We start from the raw sequence: 24,945 nt of genomic DNA, 5'->3' as shown, positions 1-24,945 counted from the left end.
CAGCAAGTAGAATACTTCTTCAAAGCTGGAAAAGTTTGAAGAATGGAATATGTAAAATTCGTCTCATACAAAGTTAAATGTGGAAGTTCGTGAAACAGAAGAAAAACTGTATGAAAAATCATGATACTGATGACGAACATGTAAAAAAATAATGAAACATGAATGTGGAAACATGTGTGAACCAGTTCGCCTTCTGGCGGTGGGACCCTGAGAAACACTAATGACAATTTAGATAGTCGAATTTCATTCATTTTCGTTTTATGTTAACAGAAAATACGTGTGTTGTTAGGAATTAATATCTAATACCTGTATTGTCTCGGAGGATTAAGCGCTATGCCCCTTAAGAACGTTTTAGTGTTCGGGAGGATTCAGGGCTATGACTCTTACGAATCCTTTAGTGTTCGGGAGGATTCAGGGCTGTTTTTATGACCGCGGGAGTATTCGGTTCTGCGCCCAGTTTTTTAGTTACGATGTTACCAGACTGCTGAAACTTCAAACTTAATTTTCTAATTAACCGTGCATTTAATCACAAAATATAATATACGTGTTTTATTCATTTACGTGTACCCTATCGTCTCTTTCAATCTGCACGATTATTTCACTTTCTCTCTATATACAATCACTTGAAAATATTTGCATTTTCGAAAGTTTTTAATGTAACAAATTTGTTCCTTCATAATTTATGTAGGACGTATTACTTCTAGAGTATTAGTGAAAATTTTGTTTAATATTAATGACCTAGATTTACTTAGAATCAATGGAGTAAATTTTTTAGGAAATTTAATTTAAGAGAAATTTGAATGCAAACTCAATATGATGCACTCAAGGGTTATGATCAATACTAACAGGATTTCAAATGGCCATATAGTTCCTCTCGAGACTATTTCACAGCTATACGTACATACATACCTACATACAAGCAGTAGACATGCAAACAGACAAACAGACGGACAGACAGATAATATCAAAAATATCTTACGTACTACTATGTAAAGATTAATTTTTTTTGGTCATACAGAATTATCTGTTATGGTTACCATTTGTTCTTAATGGAGAAAAATTCGCTCTGACGCCGAGGATCGAACCTGGGACCCCCCAGTTCTACCCACTGAGCTACGCCGAAGTTGAATCCACAACACCGGATCGAATCTTTCTCCTTTGGTTCTCTCCCTTAGTGGCTTTACTCCATGTTAGACATATATTATATTGACATGTTATATTTATTAGATCATCACACAAGGAGCGCACTCATTCGAGTGACTTGGCGACCGGGACTCCACAGTATATATGCACTGTCATGCGAATAATCTATGTAAAGATCGGCGCCGGGGCGAATTTTTCTCAATTAACAACAAATGGTTACATACTACTATCTTATACCTGCATTAAAGCTGCGAGTTAAAAATTGTCAGTAATATTTTCTCAGAACTTAAAGTGTTCTCCTATATTTGTATACTACACAAAAATATAACTGCATGAATTAAATCAGTTCAGTGGTGAGGTAAGATTACTATTATGTTGCTATATTTTGTTATGTTTTGTTTGAGGTAACGTAATATATTTTACAAGCCAAGTTATTATAAACCTGAAATATCGAACGAGTAAGACTAAAGATGTACTGAAAGAAAGCTGTCGTGTAGTAGTTTATGTTTTTAATTCACATTGATATTAAGTTTGAATTGACTATTTTGCTATAAGCAAATGGAAAACCACAACGAATTAATTTCTTCAGGTGTTGCGTAACTTGATCATGCAGCAAATCACTATTTAATACGATTTCTTATAATGATATTACGATTTGATAGGAATCCGGATAAAAAATTCTGAACAAATAATAACGGTAACATTATTATAGAATTTTATCACATACTGTACTATGTATAAATCTACATTCCTAACTTCCTTTAAAAAAAGTTTGTGCAGGAATACCAACTACACAAAAGTAGCTAAGGAAACTACTGTGAAACATTCAAATGCATTTACAGGGTTATCATTCAAAAATAGGAATTATTTACCTTGCTTCTGTTTCTCGGAGCGAAATCCTCTTTCGAAGTCTTCCGTCGTTTGTCCTTAAGGATCATCCGAGCTGCAGCGAACGCCATTGTTGATAATATTCTTTCTTATCTCTTGATGTCGGGTTCACGAAATTATGGGAGGAGTAGGGCTGATCACGTAGCTGTCTGTAGGCCTATTAAGGACTACAGCTTCCAAAAGTCACGTGTAGTTACACACAGTTTACCATCAGAACAAAGATTTGATGATAGGTGTAAAAATTATTGCGCTGTAGAGTTTAATCACAATAAAAGTCTGTTTGTATTCAAACTATGTTATTGCTTCACGTAGTATATTTGTCACTAGAGCACTTCAAGGTATGATCTTATTCACAAGGTTATTGCTATTCAAGGAATATGAATAAAATGTTAACAGAAATACAAAGTGCTTGATAATAGTGTCCAAGAAAAATATGATATATTCACTCTCACGAACATATTACTTCCACTCTCTTTTTTCATTCACAAGAAATATAATCACAGCTTGCGAAAATATATCTCTGCCTTAAACCGCACTACTTCACTCTGTGGAACTGGTACTGAAGGAATTGTTATTGTCGACGAGTACTAAGAGTGTATCACTGATAAACAACGGGCGTCCTGTTGATGTGTTTGAGTCAGAGTCACATGTGCCATGGCTCCCAGTGCCGATTCCGTTGTTGACGGTCGAATAATTGGTGTTCAGTTGAAGCGGGGTGAGGCTTTTGTAAGCACGCAGCGATCCTCGTGACACGCAATTGGCTGTTCTCTCGTTCTCATTAATAACACTTCTAGACGCCCAATGGACTGCAACATTTAACGTATACACCACTGTATGGCACCGTCAACTACATCCCTTAAACCCCTTCCCCAGTCTCTAACTAGTACTAGACGTTTGTTACAAGACCGAGGAACTTCATGCAGTTGCATGGTTTTATTGATTTGGCATATCGAAAAAAAGTAAAAGTGGATCTTTGCCAATCATGGTTTTCACGTTCAAATGAAGCCAACTTTATTTTGCATAAATGCATATTTCGAGGATTTTCCCTTTTAAGGGGTTAGGTACCCCTTACGGCAGTAATTTTTTTTTGAAAATATTGAACATTTTTTCTCCATTATTTTATCTCGTACAACAATAAAAATTGGTATGTGTAAAACACTGTCCTTCTGCTATATATATAAAAAAAATATTTTTACGATTAAATTTTTTTTTTTTTTTTTTCAAAATTCAAAATGTGCAGTTCACTTTGAAGCGTTTCTCTCATAACTCATAAACTTGTTAACTTTTTCATGTTCTCCCTCTTTTATCTTATTGCTGAAACTCATGTTTACAATAACATGCTCTTTCAACTACATTCCTTAATAAATAATATATTTTTTTTTATTTTGTGTTACAAGAAAATACTGATATTTGACCATTTTGTAAAATGAAGACAATCTAATCAAAGAGAGAGAAGTGATCTTGCATCATATAGTAGATATGACATGCATTAGTACACACAAGAAATTTCATCACAGAATGTTGGATAGTTTTTTAGTTATGTGGGAAACGCTTCATTACTGCACAGTGAATTGAATTAAAAAATATGTAAATAATTTTTTTTAAATCGTAAAAATATTTTTTTTCATATAACAGGACAGTGTTTTACACATATTAATTTTCACTATTGTACAAGATACAGTAATGGAGGGAAAAATGTTGAATATTTCCAAAATTGTACTCCTGTAAGCTGTACCTAACCACTTAAAACCATATATTTTTAACAATAAAATACGCAATTTCGTCACGTGTTCATACAACTGTTGTATTGTTTATTAACTTTTATTGAATTTTTACATATATTTTTATTTTGCATATTTAAATGCATATATTAACTTATTTCCTTATTTTGCCCGAATTATTATCTTATTTCAAAATTTCTCTCCGATAAAAATAATAATAATAATTTTCAAAAAAGAAATAGAAAATAAAAAATATGTGAGAAATAAAACCAATAATTGAGAAGTAACAAAGAAAAAGACCCGAGCTGGCTCTGATCGTTTCTGCGTAAAATTGTTTACTTTGATCGCCATTTTATTCTGAATATTATGGTCTTTGATTTCTTTGAATGTATTTTAAATTATGGACATTTTGTTTCGCAGGTGTGCTTGAAAACCTGGGACTCAGCTGACATATTGGCGCTTTTGGTCTGCTGTGTTATGTTTTCGTCTGTAGCTGTGAGGTTATGTTGAGTTTACTGTTGTGTTTTGCACCAATTAGGTCATAATCCTTCCCTAAAATATAAAAGTATTGTCTTATCAAGGGTAAACAACTTCATTTTTCAAACCAGTTTTTCTCAATAATTTTTGGTCTCGGATCGTTTTTCCACCCAACTCCTAAATTACTTATTTTTTTTTTTATTATGAACATATGCCCTGTTCTTAACAGTATCTCACGTACAGCTGTTTGGAAATTACAGGCGTCAGTCTCTTGTCCTTCATCAGCACTGAAATGGGGACCAAAACGACATTAGGTTGTAGTAGGATCAATGAAATGTATCCTGAGCATTGGATCGGTCGCGGTGCAATCATTACTTGGCCACCGAAGTCACCTGACCTTACTTCATTGGATTACTGTGTGTGAAGTTGGCTTCAGAGCGAATTACTGTTGAGGATATGAAATTGCTTCGACGACAATGGACAGACCTACTTGTCCCTAATGTGTATGTTGGGCTGTTTTCTACTTTAACATGAGGCTAGTTGCTGCTTTATGTAGCTACAAACTAGCCGTGTAATTTAATTTTTCAGAGCCAGGACGAAAATCGAGTCGCCTAGATGCCATTCAGACTGTTACCACCTTTTACTCTGATTTGTTATAACCAAAATGAATGTATTTAGACAACTGGGACAATAAAGTCACGTACTGTTGTCGGTCATGGAACTGCTGTGAAGACAATGCTGCTACTGCGCTCTGATTTCATAGAAACAAAACTGAACGTAATTTAACGCCTGTAACAATGAAGTATCGTGGCGTGTAAATTTTCATTTCAACAAGTTTTACTGCAGAACCAAGCGAAGAACTAATACATGATCGATCTGTTTACAACAACCGCCGATATACCGAAAGATAAAAGTAGCAGAAAGGATTTATTGAGGAACTGGGTTTGTGATGACAAATATTTTTCTACTGATGGAAAAATCGTCTTCTGTGCAATATGGCTTCTTAAAACGTATTGCTTTAAATTACGTTCATTTAAATTGTATTATTAAACGTGTAAAATGTATTTTTACTGCATATATTTCAATTTTTAGCGTATATGTCAACAGCTTTTACTGCATAGTTGCAAGTATATTTTCAGGTATTTTAGTGCATGAAGTTCCGTGGTCTGTTTATTACACTAAACTTGTTTTATATCTGTGTGTTACTTGCGCACTGGTTTACATGTACTGAAACATGACAGTGCTATCACTTTACAGAGGACTGAACTTTGATTTCATTACAAGGCTCCCTTTGATTGAATACAGGAGCATACTCAGTCCAATTTCGTATCAATCAATTTTCCATTCTGTAAACCGGGACTCAAATCCCAGCTAGGATAATGAACATGGTGGTAGGTAAAGATGGTATTGGGTTATTTTTATCGAGGTACTCTCAATTCCCCACTATTATTCTACTAAATCTCCGTCACATACGAAGACAAAATTATGGCAAGCTTCAAGTGAAACCCAACTGACAACTATAACTTATTTGACAGATCACAGATAAACTTCACGATCAGCTATCTTTAAAAATGCAATTTATATTGCAAAACAGCAAGACTTTAAAATAAAATATGATTAATTACCACTTGTTATTATAATTAAAAATTGTACCCTATCTACAGAATATAAGGAGACGAAATTTTGAGATTCCTTCTTACGTAAAGGAAGTATATGGGCAAGCAAATCTGTCGGACAAATATAAAATTAATACGCTCTTTCTCCCATAATATCAATTTTACACACAACTTAATAAGATATGTACGCTTCATGAATTTTTAAAACGTTCTGGAAATTATTATTTTTTAACTTTCGTCACTCTATCACAGATTGTAGAGCAACCCTTAGGCACAACGGGGAAGTGGGACGGAACTCTAAAAACTCCCTCCCATGTCCTTTATGCTTACACTGCCTTATAATAAACGCACAGTGAGCACTGTGCATCCGTGATGAATTTCAGGGGACCGACTGAACTACTTAGGTCCAATATACATTTTAGGAGAATTTTCTTATTAAAATACTATTAATACATAATTTGTTATTAGCATGAAATGATTTTCCTGATTGTTATTAAAATATACGAAGTGAAGTGATAAGCTGATCGAAAAGTTTGAGTAAATTCACCCATTTACATTATTTAACAATAAATTATAACTACTATATTAATAGGTAGGCCTATATTACGTTGAGAAGAAGGTTATTATTATTACTGTTAATCTGTTTGTTTTCTCGGATGTTTTTCATCGGTCATTCAGTCCTTCAGCAGTTGTACAGCTTACTTTAACGCAAGCAAGATATTTCTTATGTTCAGCACAGTCTGACTTTAAAAGTATTCAAATTAAGACGATACCCTGTGTGTACTTGGATGGCAATTTCTTTGCGATGATGATCCATCTTTTGCTCAATTTCATTCAATTTATATAATAACTCCAATTGCCATTATGATTGTAGGATTCATATCTATACAACTAACTATATACACACAGGCTATAGTCTGTGCACTTATATACCCCTGAAAAGAAAATTCGCTTTGTAATCAGCTTATGCTTCGTGATTTTACGGGCTGCTTGGTTGAAAATGCCGATGATGAAAGATAGTCCCTTTTCATAGCTCGTGTAGTAGTTTAAATTTATTGTATTATTATATTACAATAGCAGTATACTCGTATAATGTATGTATGTATGTATGTATGTATGTATGTATGTATGTATGTATGTATGTATGTATGTATGTATGTATGTATGTATGTATGTATGTATGTATGTATGTATGTATGTATGTATGTATGTATGTACTCATTTTATGTAAGCATTCGTCGACAAGATGTTATGATTTATAAGCTGCTCTTTTGTCAGCCATTAATATCTATTACTGTAGACATATTTGAAGACCTCCACGGAATAAGGGTGTAACCAACAGATCTATTATACACGTTTCTGGAGAAAGGAAAGTAATTTCAGGGGAATATTTCATTACGCCTCTATTCACTGGTAGAACCATTTGCATAATCAAGGATACAAGTTTATCCAGCTATAGGATACAATAATTTAGCTTTATAAGTGTATGCTCTCAAATTACTCTTTCCACCCAAGTCACATATTTCATTAATTTGATGTTACATCCTTCTTTCGGGGAGATCTTCATTTATTGACTAGTATATGAACGTTTATTTTCCATTATTTTCTTTTTTTCCTCTTAGTTATTTCATTTGAATACCATTTCAACATATTTTTGGAAGTGTGCTGTTTTGCTTCTATGTTCACGTCCACCTTAAGTTTTTAGTTTGCATGTACAGGGTTTGAAATCTTTAATATTATTATATAGTGTTCGTAAATTACTTAAGAATAATTTAGGTGTACTGGTAATTAAATTTACTTATAAATAAATGTATATATATATATATATATATATATATTATTCGAACGTTAAAAAATGTTAAAAATAGAAGAATAAATGCCGAATAATTTTTGTACAGCTTGTAAGGACGCTAATAAAATGTACCACAGCCGAGGAATGTTGGTGCACGAGGATATTTATCAGCCACTACAATTAATATTGCAGTTCCAATAGGAATTATATGTAGGCCTATATGGTTTTTTCGCAAGAGGACACAGATTTCATGTGTCACATTTGGTACTAATGGGAACTATTAAACCTCAAGAAATGAAACAAACTATAACTGTCACATAGTTTACGATACAATTGCATCGCTTCAATAAACTAGTTTACTTTTATTGTCACTTCCAATGTACACTGTAGAAATGAAGTTCTGGAGCAAAGGATGTAGTTAAAATATAATTGTTATACTGTAGAATAATATTGAAGAAGTAACCATACTCAAAAACATATCCTCTACTTGTCAACTTCAATAACATGTTATTACAAGTTATAGTTTGTAAAAAATTGTGTAGTTAGTTTAAAATTAATTGAGGTTGACTTTTAAATATGACATTTGTACAGTTAAGAAATGCTTTCATGTAGGCTGCTACAATTGCTTTTCTCCTGTACTCTCGTAATATCAGTGGATAGTGCATTCTCTTCTCAACTAAGAGAATATGCTTTAGTAGGTTGATCAATTTTCAATTTCTGGTGTACGCATAAAGGGGGATTCCTTATAATCACAAAATTAAAATGTTAACATTGTACAGGTATCACTAGTTAATCAGAATAATTAATCATAGTCTACTAAAGAAAGTAAAAAGAGATATAACATTAAATTTTCATAAATTAATGACACTCCTTTCGTAAGTATACGGTTCCGAAATATGGACTCTGACAGCTCAAAAAAAGAAACAAATAGAAGTGGCAGAAATAAAATTGCTGAGGCTTCTTGCGTTGTGTACTCTTATATTATAAAACAAATTTTAAAATAAGAGAATAATTAAAATGGAAAATGTTCTTTCAAAAAGAAACAAACAAACAAATATTGAAAAATCTGGCTAAATCACATAATGAGCCCCAACAGAATATTGAAAAATTTCAATAATTACCTCGTAGTTACAAAGGTAGTAAATCTATTCGACGACTAATGAAGCTCTGAAAAGATGCATTGAGAAGCTCATTTTCAAAACGTCTCTTGTCCACCTGATAACGAAAATGAGCTTTTTTGTATTCATGCATTTTTCAAATATAACTCTACACACGACTGCCGTGATTTGGCTTCACAACGCCGTCTAAACCACTAAAACCGTACATTAAAAGTGACTATTGAAATCAAACTGACTCTTGTCCAAAGCAAAATTGCGATAAATTACTAGTTCCAGCTTTGGAATAAAATACTCTGATGCACCTATTTGAATCTAAATGCACCCAAACTCTTTGGTTTTATAATGTATGTTGCCTAGCTGGTAAGAAATTTTAGACATAAAAACGTTTTTTTGTGATTTCTCACAAAGTTATGGAAATGGACAAGAGTCGTTCTGAAAATGATCTCCTCAATTGATTGTATAATAATAATGGAGACGGAAGAATCCATGTATAAGATCTATGCTGTGAAATATGAATGGGTAGTTCGCGAAGTTTTTTCGAATAGAAGTAAACTTCGAGATGAAAGTAAATGAACTAGTTCGACATTTCTGTGAAAGTATTTCGCAAATTATATGAAATTCTTCAAAGTCATGGGATCAAATGAGTTTAAACTGTCGTTACTGTTTAGTCAACTGTGCGAAGACAGTTGGAACCTCATAAATGACACCAATAAGCCATCACTCATAAGACAACTTAAGTCAGGAGATAATGAGGTAGGATGGCCAGTTCCTTCCCCCCTCCATTGCATGTATCGCGGACTATAGCGAAGCTACAAAAGAATCCTGGAAGTTTGCAATACTCATGTGACGTAGAATTGCGTCTTGTCACATAAAAATGCAACTCCCTCCCTTAATATCCTTATATTCCCTTGTTCTCATTGCATTTTCATTCTCCTTGTTCTCCTTGCCTTTGTCTTGCTGTCAATGTATTCCCCTTGTTCTTCTTGTTCTTACTGTTATCATTCTATTCTTCTTCTTCTCCTTATATTCTCCTACTTTCATCTCTCGCACCAGACAAACTAGTTCTACGTGAAGAAATGCAGCATAGTAATGCTATGCATCTCTCGATAGGCGATCGCACCCACACGAAGTTCTACGTAAACATATTCAATGTGTTGAACAGGAACCGCGTATGTAAAAGAAAATCAATTTTACAGGAGAGCGACAAAACATTTTAATATATTAATAACGAACAAATGTCTGACATAAGATGATATTGAAATCTCTTCTTTTGTATCCATGCCTTGACTTAAGATGTGTTTGCAGAAGGTTCAGGGAAGAATTCTTTAATAGATATCTCATTTTGTTAATATTTTGAGATGCGAGCTTACTGTTCAACACCAATACTACGATGCTATATTAAGTAACCTAAATGCAAATCCGATCAGCAGGCTACAACGTGTACAGTAGTACATAATAAGTGCGGGACAAATAGGAATACCGCTGATCTCTGAGGGCGCCACTGTCATGTTTATATGCGTGTTAGGCGGGAACGGCGAGAGAAGGGGAAGAGAGAGAGAATGTACACAACCTGCAAAGATGCAGTATCTACCCGATACATGTATGAATAACTCGGAGCGTGAACTTATATCGAAGATATAATCGTGGCAGAGAATAATATTTTTTTCTCTGTTGAGATTTCCTTACACTCTGTATGATATTCTAAAAATGTTTTACGGAAGACACACTTATCAAACACACCAGGTTTGCATTTCTTTTGTCGTTTCCGATTTTTGTCGGCTGTTACAATTTGTGTGCGCGCTCGCATTCTTTTCCCTCTTTTCGACTGCTTTCGCTGCTTTTTCCACAGCACTTACAGAGGAATAGCTAGACCACCACTTTTTAGTCTTTGTAGAACTTGAATACATTATATATTTAGAGTTACCAGATGAAAAAATTTAAAAGAAAGGCATTTTATCAGAAAAAAAAACAATATTTTAATGAATTGAATTAAGTAACTAAATTATACAGATTGTAAATAAGCTTTTACTTTGTTTAATTTTCTGATTGTTAATACTTCTCTGATAACCCAACTTGTTTGAGAAAGAAATGTTTTTTTTTTTTTTAATTCAGTAAATACTTGTGAAAATCAATACACCATAGTTGTCTTGGATTAAATTTTACAAACATAATTTCTCTAATGAACCCCAGATAAATACGAATTCTTTCTTTGATCCACTGAGAATTGGTGAGAAAGAAAAGCAGGACAATTTCTGGTTTTCTACAATGCCTGGCCGGAGTAAGGCACACTCCTAAAAGTAGGCCATGTCCCGCAAAATCCGGACGTCTGGTAACCCTAATATATTTATATTTCTACTATGCAAACGTATTTTTTCCCGCGATAACTTCGTAGGCGGAGTTTCTATGTTTCAAAATTACACATAATGCTATAACTATGTATAGAATACTTCCGAAGTAACTTCCTTTCCGCACAGTGACAGAGCGGCAACTGGTTGCATCAATTTGCTGTTGAGTGTACTCCCAATATCGCAGCGCAGTCGACTTGGTTTAGAAACAAGCCGCCGGTAAAGATAGCTGTCCCGAGTAGTACGATCATGTTTCCCCGTCTTTCCAAACTCTTAGTTAAGACTAAGCTATCGACGAGCACCGCATTCTCTTATTCTCTTATTTCAAATTCTGCGCACCTATATCCCAACCTACATAATTTCTCGTTTTTTAAATTTATCCGCATATCATCAGCTAAGTACCAGGTCTCATCACAACAATTTACTCATTATACCCTACCACAAGACATCTTTATATTCTTCATCCTACACAGTTTCAGTTGCTAGAAATTGGAACTCGCTTCCGAGTGATGTAAGGGGCTGTTGGACAGAAACTTAATTTAAGTCAAAATTACAGAAATTCTTGTTTAACAGATTAATTACTGATTAATATTTGTTACTTATAATGACACTAACATCTGTTCTTTCTTATTATTACCATAATTTCTTTAAAATTACAAAACCTCTAGTGACAAAATTTCATTACATTAATATTATCTATTGTCATTATATCAATATAGGCCTAGTTTAGATTAATATTTTGCTCCCTATAACATAGTCCTAGTAAACTACTGTTAAATTAATTCTCATAATTTAACCAACTAGCTATCTGAACTTAATTATAATTCTTTACATATTGCATATAGATTGAATTGAATTAACTTATATTAGCTCATAAATTATTACTTTTTTCGTATACAGTAGGCATTATCTCAAATTAAATAAACATGTATTAGTCGGTAAATATAAACTGAAGAATATTGTTGGAGAACCTTTAATATATTGTAAATATTCATAATTTAAAAATATGTATGTCACTATTGTATTGATTGTCCGGGGTTCGATCCCAGGTAGTGACAGGATTTTTTCTCGTTGCCAAACTTTCAGAACGGCCCCAAGGTTCACTCAGCCTTCTATAAAATTGAGTACCGGGTCTTTCCCGGGGGTAAAAGGCGGTCAGAGCGTGGTGCCGACCACACCACCTCATTCTAGTGCCGAGGTCATGGAAAGCATGGGGCTCTACCTCCATGCGCCCAAGTGCCTTCATGGCATGTTACGGGGATACCTTTTACTTTACCTTTTACCTATTGTATTGATTAAGGCTGGTTGATTGGAAGAGAAGGCCATATGGCCTTAACTCTGCCAGCGAAAATAAAATATCCTATTCTATTTTATTCTATTCTATTCTATTCTATTCTATACAGCATAGTAAAGCTACTGTCCGTCCGAATGGTTACATCGCATCCCGATTTCCCCCACTCGTTTCTGATAGCCTTTCTGTAAATGCTAGTGGCGGGCCAGTCTTAGCTCTTTCCTGAAAATATATTTTGCTGTTCGGAATTGGACTTCTACGTAATATTATACAACTGCTTAAAATAAATTAAAGGCAATTGTCCCGTTAAGTAATTGTCACTTGATTTGCCCCGTTTGCATGATCCTGCGGTATATGTCCGTGGATTTTTTTCTACGAAAGGGCGAATGAGGGAAACCGGAGAATCCCAAGATAAACACGCATCATCGCATCTTACCCATCGTAACAATCTGTGAACAACTGGGATCGGAACTCAAATAAGAGTAATGAAAGTGCGTGCTCTAGCATAGAGGCACCGAATGGATACCGAATAGCTATTGTAGATAAAAGTGACTTAAATAATATATTGAGTCAATTAGCGGAAGGTGGATTCATAAGGTAGCGTGGTCATATAAATCTGATCTGCATACAGAATTAGCACTACTATTTCATATACCTTTTTTTTTGTTGTTGTGTTTCTATGCCATAATTTTCCGAGAGTAAATAACAAAGACCAACAACACCGCATGATTTAGGAGCTGTATACACTATTTATCACTAACATGCGATACATCATCTCTATTTGAGTCCAGTACTGTTGGCATTGCATCAAGTCTCAATCATATTTTGTTTATCGATTTTGTTTATCGACGCTGTATAGAGTATTGTGTTATTTAGAGTCGAAGGAATTGATGATATGTATTTGGCGAGATGAGGTCGAGGATTCACCATAGATCACCTTAAATTCGCCTTTCGGTTGGGGAAAACCTCAAAAACACCCAACCAGGTAATCATGCCTAAGCGGGAATCGAACCCACGCAGCTCCGGATCAGCAGGCAATCGCGCTACCGTCTGAACCACGCCGGTGGCTTAATGAATCGATATATACGGCCATTAAAGAGATATTTTACACGTAATAATCTGATACATTTTGCCAATGTCTTACCTTCCCTATCCAATCGAAGCCGCGCTTAAGGGATTAGATAGGCCTACAGTTTACAGCAGTAAAATTTTGGAAATATTCAATATTTTTTTCCTCGATTACTGTATCTTGGACAATAATGAAAATTAGTACGTACAAAACACTGCCCTTCTGCTATACGAAACAAATATTTTTAATATTTAAAAAATATTTAAGCTACTTTTTTTTTTTAATTCAGTTCACTGTGCAGTGATGAAGCGTTTCACACATAACTTAAAAACTATACAACATTCTGTGATGAAATTGTTTGTGTGTATTTATGCATGTCATATCGACAATATGATGCAAGATCACTTCTCTACCTTTGATAGATTGTCTGATAAAAAAATAAATTCATTTTAAAAATCGTCAAATATCAGTATTTTCTTGTAACAAAAAAATAAAAAAAAATTATTTATTAAGGAATGTAGTTGAAAGAGCATGATATTGTAAACCTGGGTTTCAGCAATAAAATAAAAGAGAGAGAACATGAAAAAGTTAACAAGTTTATGAATTATGAGGAAAACGCTTCATCACTGCATAGTGAACTGCCACCATTTTGAATTTTGAAAAAAAAATATATAAATAATATTTTTTTAATCCTAAAAATATTTTTTTTTCATATAGCAGAAGGACAGTGTTTTATACATAGGCCTACCAATTTGTATTATTGTACGAGATACAGTAATGGAGGGAAAAAATGTTGAATATTTCCAAACATTTTACTGAGGCGTTAGCTAAGCCCTTAAATACTATTCCGCCTAAAATTTTACGTCCCTCGGATTGGTTTAAATCCACGTTAAGCACTTTGGTTTCATAAGATACTAAAGTACCCACGTAAACCAGTAGATTAACGACCGTGAAATAACTAATCAAGGAGAATTATATTTACACTACATGTGAACTGATGAATTTTTTTATTATTTTGTCACACATAAACCATTATTATCATGAGCTCACTATCCAATATTATTGGAGGTTATTGCTTTTATGCCTTGTCAGGCTATTCTACTTATATAATAATAATAATAATAATAATAATAATAATAATAATAATAATAATAATAATAATAATAATAATAATCCGTGGCGCTATAGCCCACGAAGGGCCAAGACCGACCAGCCGGCTGCTGGCCTCACGGCCACATGCCGAAGCAGAGGTGGGCTATCATCCAACCAGAATAGAGGTATCGTATGGTTAGCACGATGAGCTCCCCAGCCGTTATAACTGGTTTGTGAAACCAGATTTCGCTACCTATCGTAGCTCCCGAAGTGCATCACAATGCTGGGTGGACACCGATCCCATACACTGGCCGAAGTTTCTTGAGAAAATTTCTTCCCCCATGAGGACTCGAACCAGCGCGCATTCCGTAACGCGAGTCCTAGGCAGAATGCCTTAGACCACGACGTCACAGCGAGGGACATTCGACTTACAGGATAAACTTGCGATATTGGCCAGTAACGTTTCAGAACCGCCTTAAAATCACAGTTGTGTTTCTTGATAAGACGCTTTGAAAGAAAATCAGCAAATGCCAAGAAAATTTAACTTTGAAAATTGCGTTTTCAGTAACTGTAACTTCAAGTAATAAATAAATGTCTGTAAAAACCTTTGGTGTTTTTATTTTGTTAATGGTAACATTTCAACTTATCTTACTTGTGAGGTTAAGTAGCTAGTGTTGTTTTGTATTTCCGCTCGAGTAGTTGGCAATAAGTAATACTTAAGTATGCCACGATGGATAGCAATTTGTCTTTGAACTTCATTACAAAGAACATAATGTCTTATTGCTGTGTTTTATAACAATTCTTATCATATACGTAAATAATTCGGTTTTGCAAGTTATTTTAATCTTATTTGTTAAATAATCTTATTAAATTGCACTCGTTGTTTCATCTTAGTAGCACATTAGCTAGTGAAATTATTAATAAGATGAAACAGCACTCCTGCAATTACTACAGATAAGCTTAACTGTTTTTACTTCAATCTGGTAAATAACTACGCTATATGAAATATGAGGTTATCTAGCGTCAATGGAATTGGTGATAGCGGGAGAATATTTGGCGAGATTAGTTTCAGGTTTCGTTATGCAATTACTAGACATTCGCTTCAAAGTCGAGAAAAGCGTTCTGAAAAGGCTCATATAGACTGTGGTGTGGAAGACAGACCTGGTAGCCTTAACTCCAGCAGAATAAATAATAATAATAATAATAATAATAATAATAATAATAATAATAATAATAATAATAATAATAATAACAATAATGGAACTATTTTTTTGACGAGAAGTAATGCCATGAACTGTTATTTACAAAGTTACAAAGTTTTCACTATTACATACGAGGAAGTTTATTAATGAAAAATGTACTGACAAGCCATGGACATTATTTGTAGTTTTTTTTAGTGATCACGATTCCCTAATTTGGCACCTCCTATTATTCTAATTACTCCTTTTTAGTAGTAATATACTGTTACTATCTGTAGAATTTCCCCAGAATATTATTCCAAAACTCAATATTGAGTGGAAGAATGCAAACTAGTCTATATTATTTTTAAGGTATTGATATTTTTTCTATCTCTTGCATAGATCTAACAGCAAAACATGCTGAATTTAGTTTGGGAATAATTTCTTTAAAGAAATCCAGAATCAAATTAAAGTCGCTAAAAAAGCATATTATTCACTTAGGCTATTCCTCTAATAAGGTATCGTGGAGCTAATTGGAGAAGTCGAATTTAATTATATAAAACAATGATCCGTAGTATAATTATATATGAAAGTGAAAATTGGATTTTCACAAAAAAAATCACAGAATGCAGTTGACAACTTCGAAAGAAAGGTGCTAAGGAGGATATCTGGACCAATGGTAAAGGAAGGAAAATGGAGAGTCCGATATAATCATGAATTATACAACGATATAGCTTTGTCAACTTTCATACGGATCAGGAGACTGCAATGGGCAGGACATATAGTCAGCATGGAGAAGGGAAGAATACCAAGGAGAACTTTAGAGGGGCAATATGGAGGAAAAAGACCTGTTGGAAGACCACGGAATAGATGGGAGGATATGGTTCAAGAAGATACTACCAGTTTGATGCGATTGCTGAACTTGAAGGTGGCAGCAAGGGATAGAGAAGAATGGAGAGGAAGAATTGAGGAGGCCATGGCCCGAAAACGGGCCGAAGAGCCATAGATAGATAGTAATTTATTTAATATTATTTTTTCAATTTAATACAACATCGACTTGTAAGCCAATATTGTTTCGACTTTGCAAGTGCATATATGTATTTTATTCATTACACTCGAAACATCATCTAATAAAATAACTGTTAACTAAACATTTTCGCTGCTGAGTCATACGGAAATATTTTCCTGATTAATGGGCAGCGTATTTGCACGGATTTATGTATAAGGAAACAACAAATCTTAAGTTTGTTCAGTAGCTAATAGCTTCATATCATATTTAAGATATTTTATTAAATTTGCTGCAATTATCATAGTTTCTTGAAGAAGATGGTGGAAATTTGTGATATTTGTGCTGAAGTAATTAATTTCCACTTCATTAGAATGAAAATATGTATTAATTTCCACTTTCAATTTTAGAATGTACAAAAATTAAGACTTGAACTATCCTTTGGTTAACCATTTATATTATTCTTTCAAATTGTAGGTTAATTGATCTCGTTGCACTGATGTTGCACTCATTTCATCAAAAGTCCCGCAGTCACTAACCGCAGTAAAAAGATTTTATCACTGCAATCATTGTTACAATCTTGATTACTGCAATTTTTCCATGCATGGAGAATCATTCATACCTATCGCAAACTGCGACGGTGAGCATTTGAATAATGACAAAAGAAAACAACACCATGAACTGTACGAGTATTTTGTGTCTGTGAAGCGAAATGAAGTTTATGGCCACATATCTCAAAGGTGTCGTAATTTATAATTAGTCAACGCATGCTGATGACAGTTGTGATAATTACAAGTTATGTTTTCCTGTCATTTTATATGCGTACGGTCTTTTATTTTTACATTCAGCCGGTAAAATCAATGCGGAGGGACCACATCTCCACAAGGGATACCACGAATTTTAATTATCAAAAGAATACTGAATATGCGTTTGACATGTAACGCTGTACAGCACTATTTTTAACGTGACGGCTTTCACCATAAAATGAGCTCACTCTAATATAAATTTAAAAATTTAGAATTTGACTTAAGTCTACTTGATTTAAGGGCAGTGTTGTCATCGAGGCCATACTGGGCCATACATTTTATGGAAACCTAGAATCTTTTAATGAATCGTATGGAGAAGAGAATTTTGCCTATATGGAGCCATACAGTGTATGGGTGCCTAAGTTCTGTACATGGAGATTATAATATTTTTATATGGAGATCTGTACAGATCTTAGATCATTTCTTGCAGTTTCTGATATATATTCTTTTGTGTTCGTAAACATAAACGGTACACTTCTACAGTGCTGGAATCCAGAAGTATATATAAAAATGGTATTTTTCCAGAAGAGCTACACGAACGAAGGCAGTTTTCGTTTGTTTCATTGGCTTTTGTGTGATGTATATGTGTGATTTTAGTTTGCAGCCACAAAATAATACTTTCAACATAAAAATCGTTTGATACTTACCCGTTTATTCTAACGAACTATTGTAGGTTAACACTCCCCCACTACTTGTTACTAAATACCAACATAACATGTGAGAGGTCAGGGACAAATTATTAGGAAAATGGTATATTTCCTTAGTATTTCGTCCTGAACCTCTCGAGTGTAATATTTATAACAAGTTGAAGGAACTACAATATTGCATTAGAATATACCGTACAGGTAAGTATCAAACGATTTTTATGTCGATTGTGGCTGCAGACTAAAACTACTTGTTTATCACTATAATAAATTTAACAGAAGCCAGTAAAGCAATGAGAAATTGTACTTCCTTTAGTGTAGCTATTTATTTACTACTTCCTTGACTTGAAAATATCCATCAAATGGCTGTTGGAGGGATTGAGAGAGAGGGGGGGAGTAAAAATGTATTTCAAGAGAAAAAATAAGGGGAGGGACGTATGGCCAAGAAAAAAATTACCATGACAGCACTGTTTAATGGGTTTTAAATTCTCTATTCCTGTAACGTTGAATTATATTCAATTTTCTCAGCTTTTATCAAATATACATTCATGTAATTTGTATCACATTTACTTTACTTATTGTCCTTAAATTTTAACACACGAAAAGGCCTTTGAGAGAGTGGATTGGAACAAACTTATGGGAATCCTGAAGAAAATTGGTGTAGTGCACGGTAACCTTTATATGAAACGAGTGAAACTCAGGATAGGAGAAGAAATGTCGGACGGAAGTCGAATAGGAAGAGGAGTACGATAAGGATGCCATTTATCGCCTAACCTCTTCAATATCTACTTAGAGGACTTAATGAATAATTGTTTTTAGAACATGGGAGGGGTGATAGTAGGAGGAAGACAAATAAAGTGCGTAAGATTTTCTGATGATATGGCGTTGTTAGCAGAAAGAAGACGATACTGATATGTTAGTGCAGCTAAATGACTGCTGTGAGCAGTATGGGGTGAAGATAAATGTAAACAAGACGAAGACCATGGTTTTCGGAAGAAAATTAAAGAAGGTAAACATACGAATTGTAAATGAAGCAGTGGAACAAGTGGACAATTTTGAATACTTGGGGTATACTATAAATAGTAACATGACCTACTATGAGAACGTCAAAAGGAGGATAGCAATGGCAAAGGAAGCTCTTAATAGAAAAAGGAGCATCTTCTGCGACCCTCTAGAAAAATAACCAAGGAAGAGGCTAGTGAAGTGCTTTGTGTGGAGTATGGCATTGTATGGAGCAGAAATATAGATATCACGACGAATTGAAGAGAAAGGACTAGAAGGATTTGAAATATGAATATGGAGAAGAATAGAGCGTGTGAAATGGACAGGTAAAATAAGAAACGAAACTGTGATAAAAAAAGTGAATGAAGAAAGAATGATGTTGAAATTGTTCAGGAAGAGAAAAATTAATTGGTTGAGCCACCGAAAGGAATGGTGAGCAGGAGAAACGTTCGAGGCAGAAGGTGATATCACATGTTAGACCACTTAAGATACATGGCTCGTACGAGGAGACTAAGAGGAAGGCGAAAAATAGGACAAATTGGAGAATGCAGAGTTTGCAGTGAAGAACCTGTCCTTGGACAGAAAACAATGAATGAATGATTTCTTCATATACCTAATATTCTGAAAGAAAAATAGCAACTGAATAATTATCTTTTTAATCTACAATGTTTAATCAAACGGTTATATCTCACATAATTTCAATAAACTTATAGAAAGCTGTCATTAAAATTGATGAAAATATTGTTAGAATTGTTTATAATATTTGTAGGTCTATTTCTATTGTAGAAGGGTGATGAATTGAGTGAAATTGAACACTTCGAGTATAGGGCGCTGCGAACTCCCTTAAGAGATAAAGTTTGCTTAGAATTTATGACCTCAGCACTAGGTCACAGATTGTAGACAGCGAGTAATTTCTGACCTGTTGTACTATCCATCTAACTGAATGGTAATAAGGACTGAATAATTTCAAGGGAAAAATTGTTCCGGGGCCGGGTATCGATCCCGGGACCTCTGGTTGAACGTACCAGCGCTCTGCCAACTGAGCTACCCGGGAACTCCACCCGACACCGTCTCAATTTTTCCCTTTATATCCACACAACTCGCGTGGGCTGACGAAACGCCAGAGACCCACATCGAGTGCACACAAACTCTGTGTGACTTGGAATTGTGGTGTTCTCTTAACGTACACAGTGACGTATATATTATGCAAATCTAGTCTTTCAGGTGAAGCTTTACCTGAAAGACTAGATTTGGGTAATAAGGACTATTTTATAGAAAATTATGTATATCAGCGTTATTTGTTTGTTTGATTTTAACGTGAAATCATAGTGAGGAGCAGAGTTACAAGATACTGCATATATTTTACTTGAAATATACGTAAATACGTCACATAGACAAACTAACTTTTTACACGATTTTCTACTCGGCGTAAATTATTTTCATGAAAGCAAATTAGTGAAAAGTCATGGCAATGCAATTTGAATGCATTTATTTAAAATATTTTTGCTTATAATCACAGAAATGAAAATACGAGTAAGTTGCGTGATGAAGTAGGCATACATGTACTTAACATGAATTGTTATGAAAGCAGACTATCAGATCTGAATAATCTAGAAGTGTGCAGTATAAGTCAAAGGTGCTGCCTCTAGGAAAGTGTCCACAGAAAGTTTTCAGGACAACGAATTTTGAGTTTTCTCTTTGAACATTGGCCTCTGTGGACAGGACGACTTTTTCGGTCAACAGAAAAAGTAAAATATACAAAGTCGGCATTACGCACAAAGACACTATCCGTTACCACATTGATATAAGGAGTTTGGCAAACAAATATAAAAACAAAATATGTCGGTGAGAACCGTTGGAAACACAATGACAAAACGAGCATGATGGAAACCGTCAGCAAATTTTGATGATTATTTATTACATGTATAAGCATGGCAAGTACCTAAGAAACACGCTGAAGCACTGTTTGGAAGGAATACTAGATAAGAGAGAAATATAAAGAAACAGATAATGTAGAGAGGAAAGGAAGATAAGATTTAAAGTACCGCGAGGTACGAGGTAATGTGGTTGATAAAGGACGAAATCGGAAATGAAATAACAGACAGACCAGGAATACTGAACAGATGGACGAAAAATGTAGAAGAGGTATATGAGACAGGGAATCGTCCAGATTACTTGGCTATACGAGGCGAAGAAGTCGTACATTCCTTGGCGTCGGCGTATCATTTCAAATTATAAAAGAAATGAAGACTTAAGTGCTCGAATAAATTACCACAAGTAATGCACGCTCGTAGCCTGTATACACGAGTAACAATTGAACTCTTTATCTAATGTACAGTATTACGTGTCAAGTTTTGAATGAATATATTATTTATTACATTTTTTGTATGTATGATATTAATTATGTATTTTACGCGTCATGTAGAAATTAATTTTTACGTATGACTTCCCAACATAGGTGGTAGGAGTGTACATGCATATACAGTCTTTGTTTGCGTGATACAAAAATTACGTGTTGGTCTGCAAGTCATAACAAGCGAACAAGAATGTTACATTAACGGCAGTAATCGGACCTACTATCAAGACATTCAAATATCATAAAACCTGGGCTTAATCAATGCATACACAACTATAATCACTTAGTTGTAATAATTACCGAAAACTTCTTCGCAGAGGTGGAATAGGCCTATATTACTACAAATGAAGCTTATGAAAGCTTTTCTGCGTGTCATTTTGTGACATTTGGATATACTTCACGTGTTGGGCGGACAAGTTCTGAGGATTCGTGCGGAACGGCCAATTTTTGTGTCGCCTTTGAAAGTGATAGATCTGCTTTCGCGGCAGAAACTGAATGTCCAAACCTTCACAGAGATGAATAATAACTTTCTTTCCAAACAAAAAAAAAAAAAAAACCTTCTTTGAGCAGTACATGGGAAACAAAAACAGTGGTTCTACAGTACTTTTCGGCGTGACATATACAAGATTTGTTAAATATAAATATTGATAAGGAACAACATGAATTTCTTTAGTACATATGTATTAATCATTACAATACTGTAGTAACCAGTCATTAGTTACCTCAAGATTACATTTCAGATTATGTATTTCTATTGTGATTTCTTATGATTCTTAAAAAATGTCTTAAGCACCTAATAACTTGTAATAACAAGACACATATTCAGTCTTTAGGAAATGTGAGTAAAGATTCGATTTTTGTCAGAAATTGAAGTCTAATCCTTGTGAAGATGATGGAGGAGGATGGGTCACCAATTCAGATTTTTCAAATTGTCACAGAATTTTTAAGCGCTTGTTTTGTGCCAGAAACAATAGTTATGGGCAGGCCTCTGGTATTTTTTGGTATCGATTAGTGAGTATTACCAAGAATTATACAGGGAATGAAAGACCTGTACACAATTTAACAACATTTTAGGCGAATTCGGGAGGTCTCGGATACAATCCCCGAGATTGAACAAACCGATTGAGATTTTTTTCCTTGGTTCCCTCAATCTATTATACTATAAGTTATATTTCCAGTAATAAATGTAAATGTCGGATTGATACCCAATTTCCACGAAAAGCAGATCTATGAAATTAACATAAAAGAAGGTAGAAGAAACTACAGGGAACTTAACAACGAACTAAGAAGGGAAACTGATAATGCGAAGGAATACTAGATAAGAGAGAAATATAAAGAAATAGATAATCTAGAGATGAAAGGAAGATAATGATTTAATGTACCGCGAAATAAAATGTTTGTACTACACAAATAAGAAAAACAAATCCATGTGGTTGATAAAGAACGAAATCAGAAATGAAATAACAGACAGACAAGGAATACTGAACAGATGGACAAACAATGAAGAAGAGTTATATGAGACAGGGAATCGTCCAGATGACTTGGCTATAGAAGACGAATAAGTCGTTCTATTTTAAGGGAAGAAGTTGAACTAGCGCTTAGTGAAATGAAGAATGGTAAAGCAACAGGAGTTGATGGAATCCCAATGAATTAGTGAAATGCTTGGGTGAAGACAACAAGGAAATTTTAACATTATGCAACAAAATATATGAGAAAGGCGACTGGCCTGAAGATTTTACGGAGACAGTGTTGCTTCTAATACCGAAGAAAAATAATACCAAGAAATGTAATGAGTTTAGGACTATGAGCCTGATATCACACTCTGAGTGGACTCTTCTGCGAATACTGAATCGACGTTTATATTCTAAGATGGAAGAACAGTTGGAAGAAGATCAGTTTGGCTTCAGGAAGGGAAAAGGTACGAGAGATGCAATTGGACTGCTACTAGCAATCGGCGAAAGATACGTAGAGAAGAATAAAGAAGTGTATGTAGTATTTGTGGACGTAGAAAAGGTGTTTGACATAGGGGATTGGAATAAACTGATCGGAATCCTAAAGAAAATTGGCGTGGATTGGAAAGAGAGGAGATTGTTCAGTAACATTTATATGAAACGAATCAAAGACAGGGTGGGAGAAGAAATGTCCGAAGGAAGTGAAATAGGAAGAGGAGTACAACAAGTATGTCCTTTATCAACTACCCTGTTCAACATCTATTTGTAGGATTTAGTGAAGAATTGTTTTCAGAACATGGGAGGAGTGATAGTAGAAGGAAGAATAAAGTGTATAAGATTTGCTGGCGTTGTTAGAAGAAGAGGAGATGATACTAAGGGATACGCTACTGGAGCTAAATTACATCTGGAGCAGTATAGAATGAAAATAAATGCCAACAAGACGAAGACTATGGTCATAGGAAGAAAAATAAAGAAGGTAAACTTGCGAATTCTAAATGAGGCAGTAGAGCAAATGAACAGCTTCAAATACTTGGGGTGTACTATAAGAAGTAACATAAGCTGCTGTCAAGAAGTGAAAAGGAGAATAGCAATGGCAAAGGAAGCTTTTAATAGGAAAAGGAGCATCTGCGGATCTCTGGAGAAAAACTAAGGGAGAGACTATTGAAGTTCTTTGTGTGGAGTGTGGCATTGTATGGGGCAGAAACATGGACATCACGATGAAGTGAAGAGAAACGACTAGAAGCATTTGAAATGTGGGTATGTAGAAGAATGGAGTGTGTAAAGTGAACAAACAAAATAAGACACGAAGCTGTGTTGGAAAGAGTGGATGAAGAAAGAATGATGCTGAAACTAAGCAGAAAGAGTAAAAGGAATTGGCGGGTCACTGTTTGAGAAGAAACTGCCTTTTGAAGGATGTACTGAAATGAATGGTAAACGGGAGAAGAAGATGTCAGATGATAGACGACATTAAGATATATGGATAATATGAAGAGATAAAGAGGAATTTCAGTAATCCAACATCGCAGTAGTTGCAACATTGTACACGAGATAGCATCTACCAAGGGAGAGTTTAAATTTCCGGCCCAGAGATAGCTGGTGCTTTGGTCGGGGGTTTAAGTATCCAAATGTCGCGATAGATGTCGTGTTGGTGAGAGAACACCTCGGCGGTCCGGTCGGGGTTTAAGTGTCCATCCGGCGCTGTGGCTGTTGTGATAGTGGTAGAGCATCCCAGGTCGGGGTGTCAGATGTCTCTGGGTTAGAGAGAACGTCGAACTCCAGACAAAATGATATAAGTAACGTCGCGATATGACCATTGTAGTTAAAGTGACTATAAATAAAGTATAAAGAAAAATTTTTTAAGTTACACAAATTGAAATACGTCTATATACAGTAATTTTGTCATTCATAGCAATGCAAATTTTCTATATCTGCTAAAATATGGCTAGGGTG

The 24,945-nt window shown here is 34.7% G+C and overlaps 1 protein-coding gene across 1 annotated transcript in view; it reads right to left on the bottom strand.

Moving 5' to 3' along the window:
* Nucleotides 1-24,945, bottom strand: part of LOC138698393 (calmodulin-like) — an 891,422-nt gene that overhangs the window by 494,201 nt on the left and 372,276 nt on the right. Inside the window, exon 2 of the mRNA XM_069824269.1 lies at nt 2,016-2,837. Within this exon, the coding sequence (XP_069680370.1) occupies nt 2,016-2,102 (87 nt within the window). The 5' untranslated portion in view covers nt 2,103-2,837. The remainder of the gene's footprint in view (nt 1-2,015; nt 2,838-24,945) is intronic.

This window comes from Periplaneta americana, chromosome 1, assembly GCF_040183065.1.
Source record: "Periplaneta americana isolate PAMFEO1 chromosome 1, P.americana_PAMFEO1_priV1, whole genome shotgun sequence".
NCBI classification, from domain to species: domain Eukaryota; kingdom Metazoa; phylum Arthropoda; class Insecta; order Blattodea; family Blattidae; genus Periplaneta; species Periplaneta americana.
The sequence above is the reverse complement of the archived record's forward strand: the minus strand, read 5'-3'. Positions and strand labels throughout refer to the sequence as shown.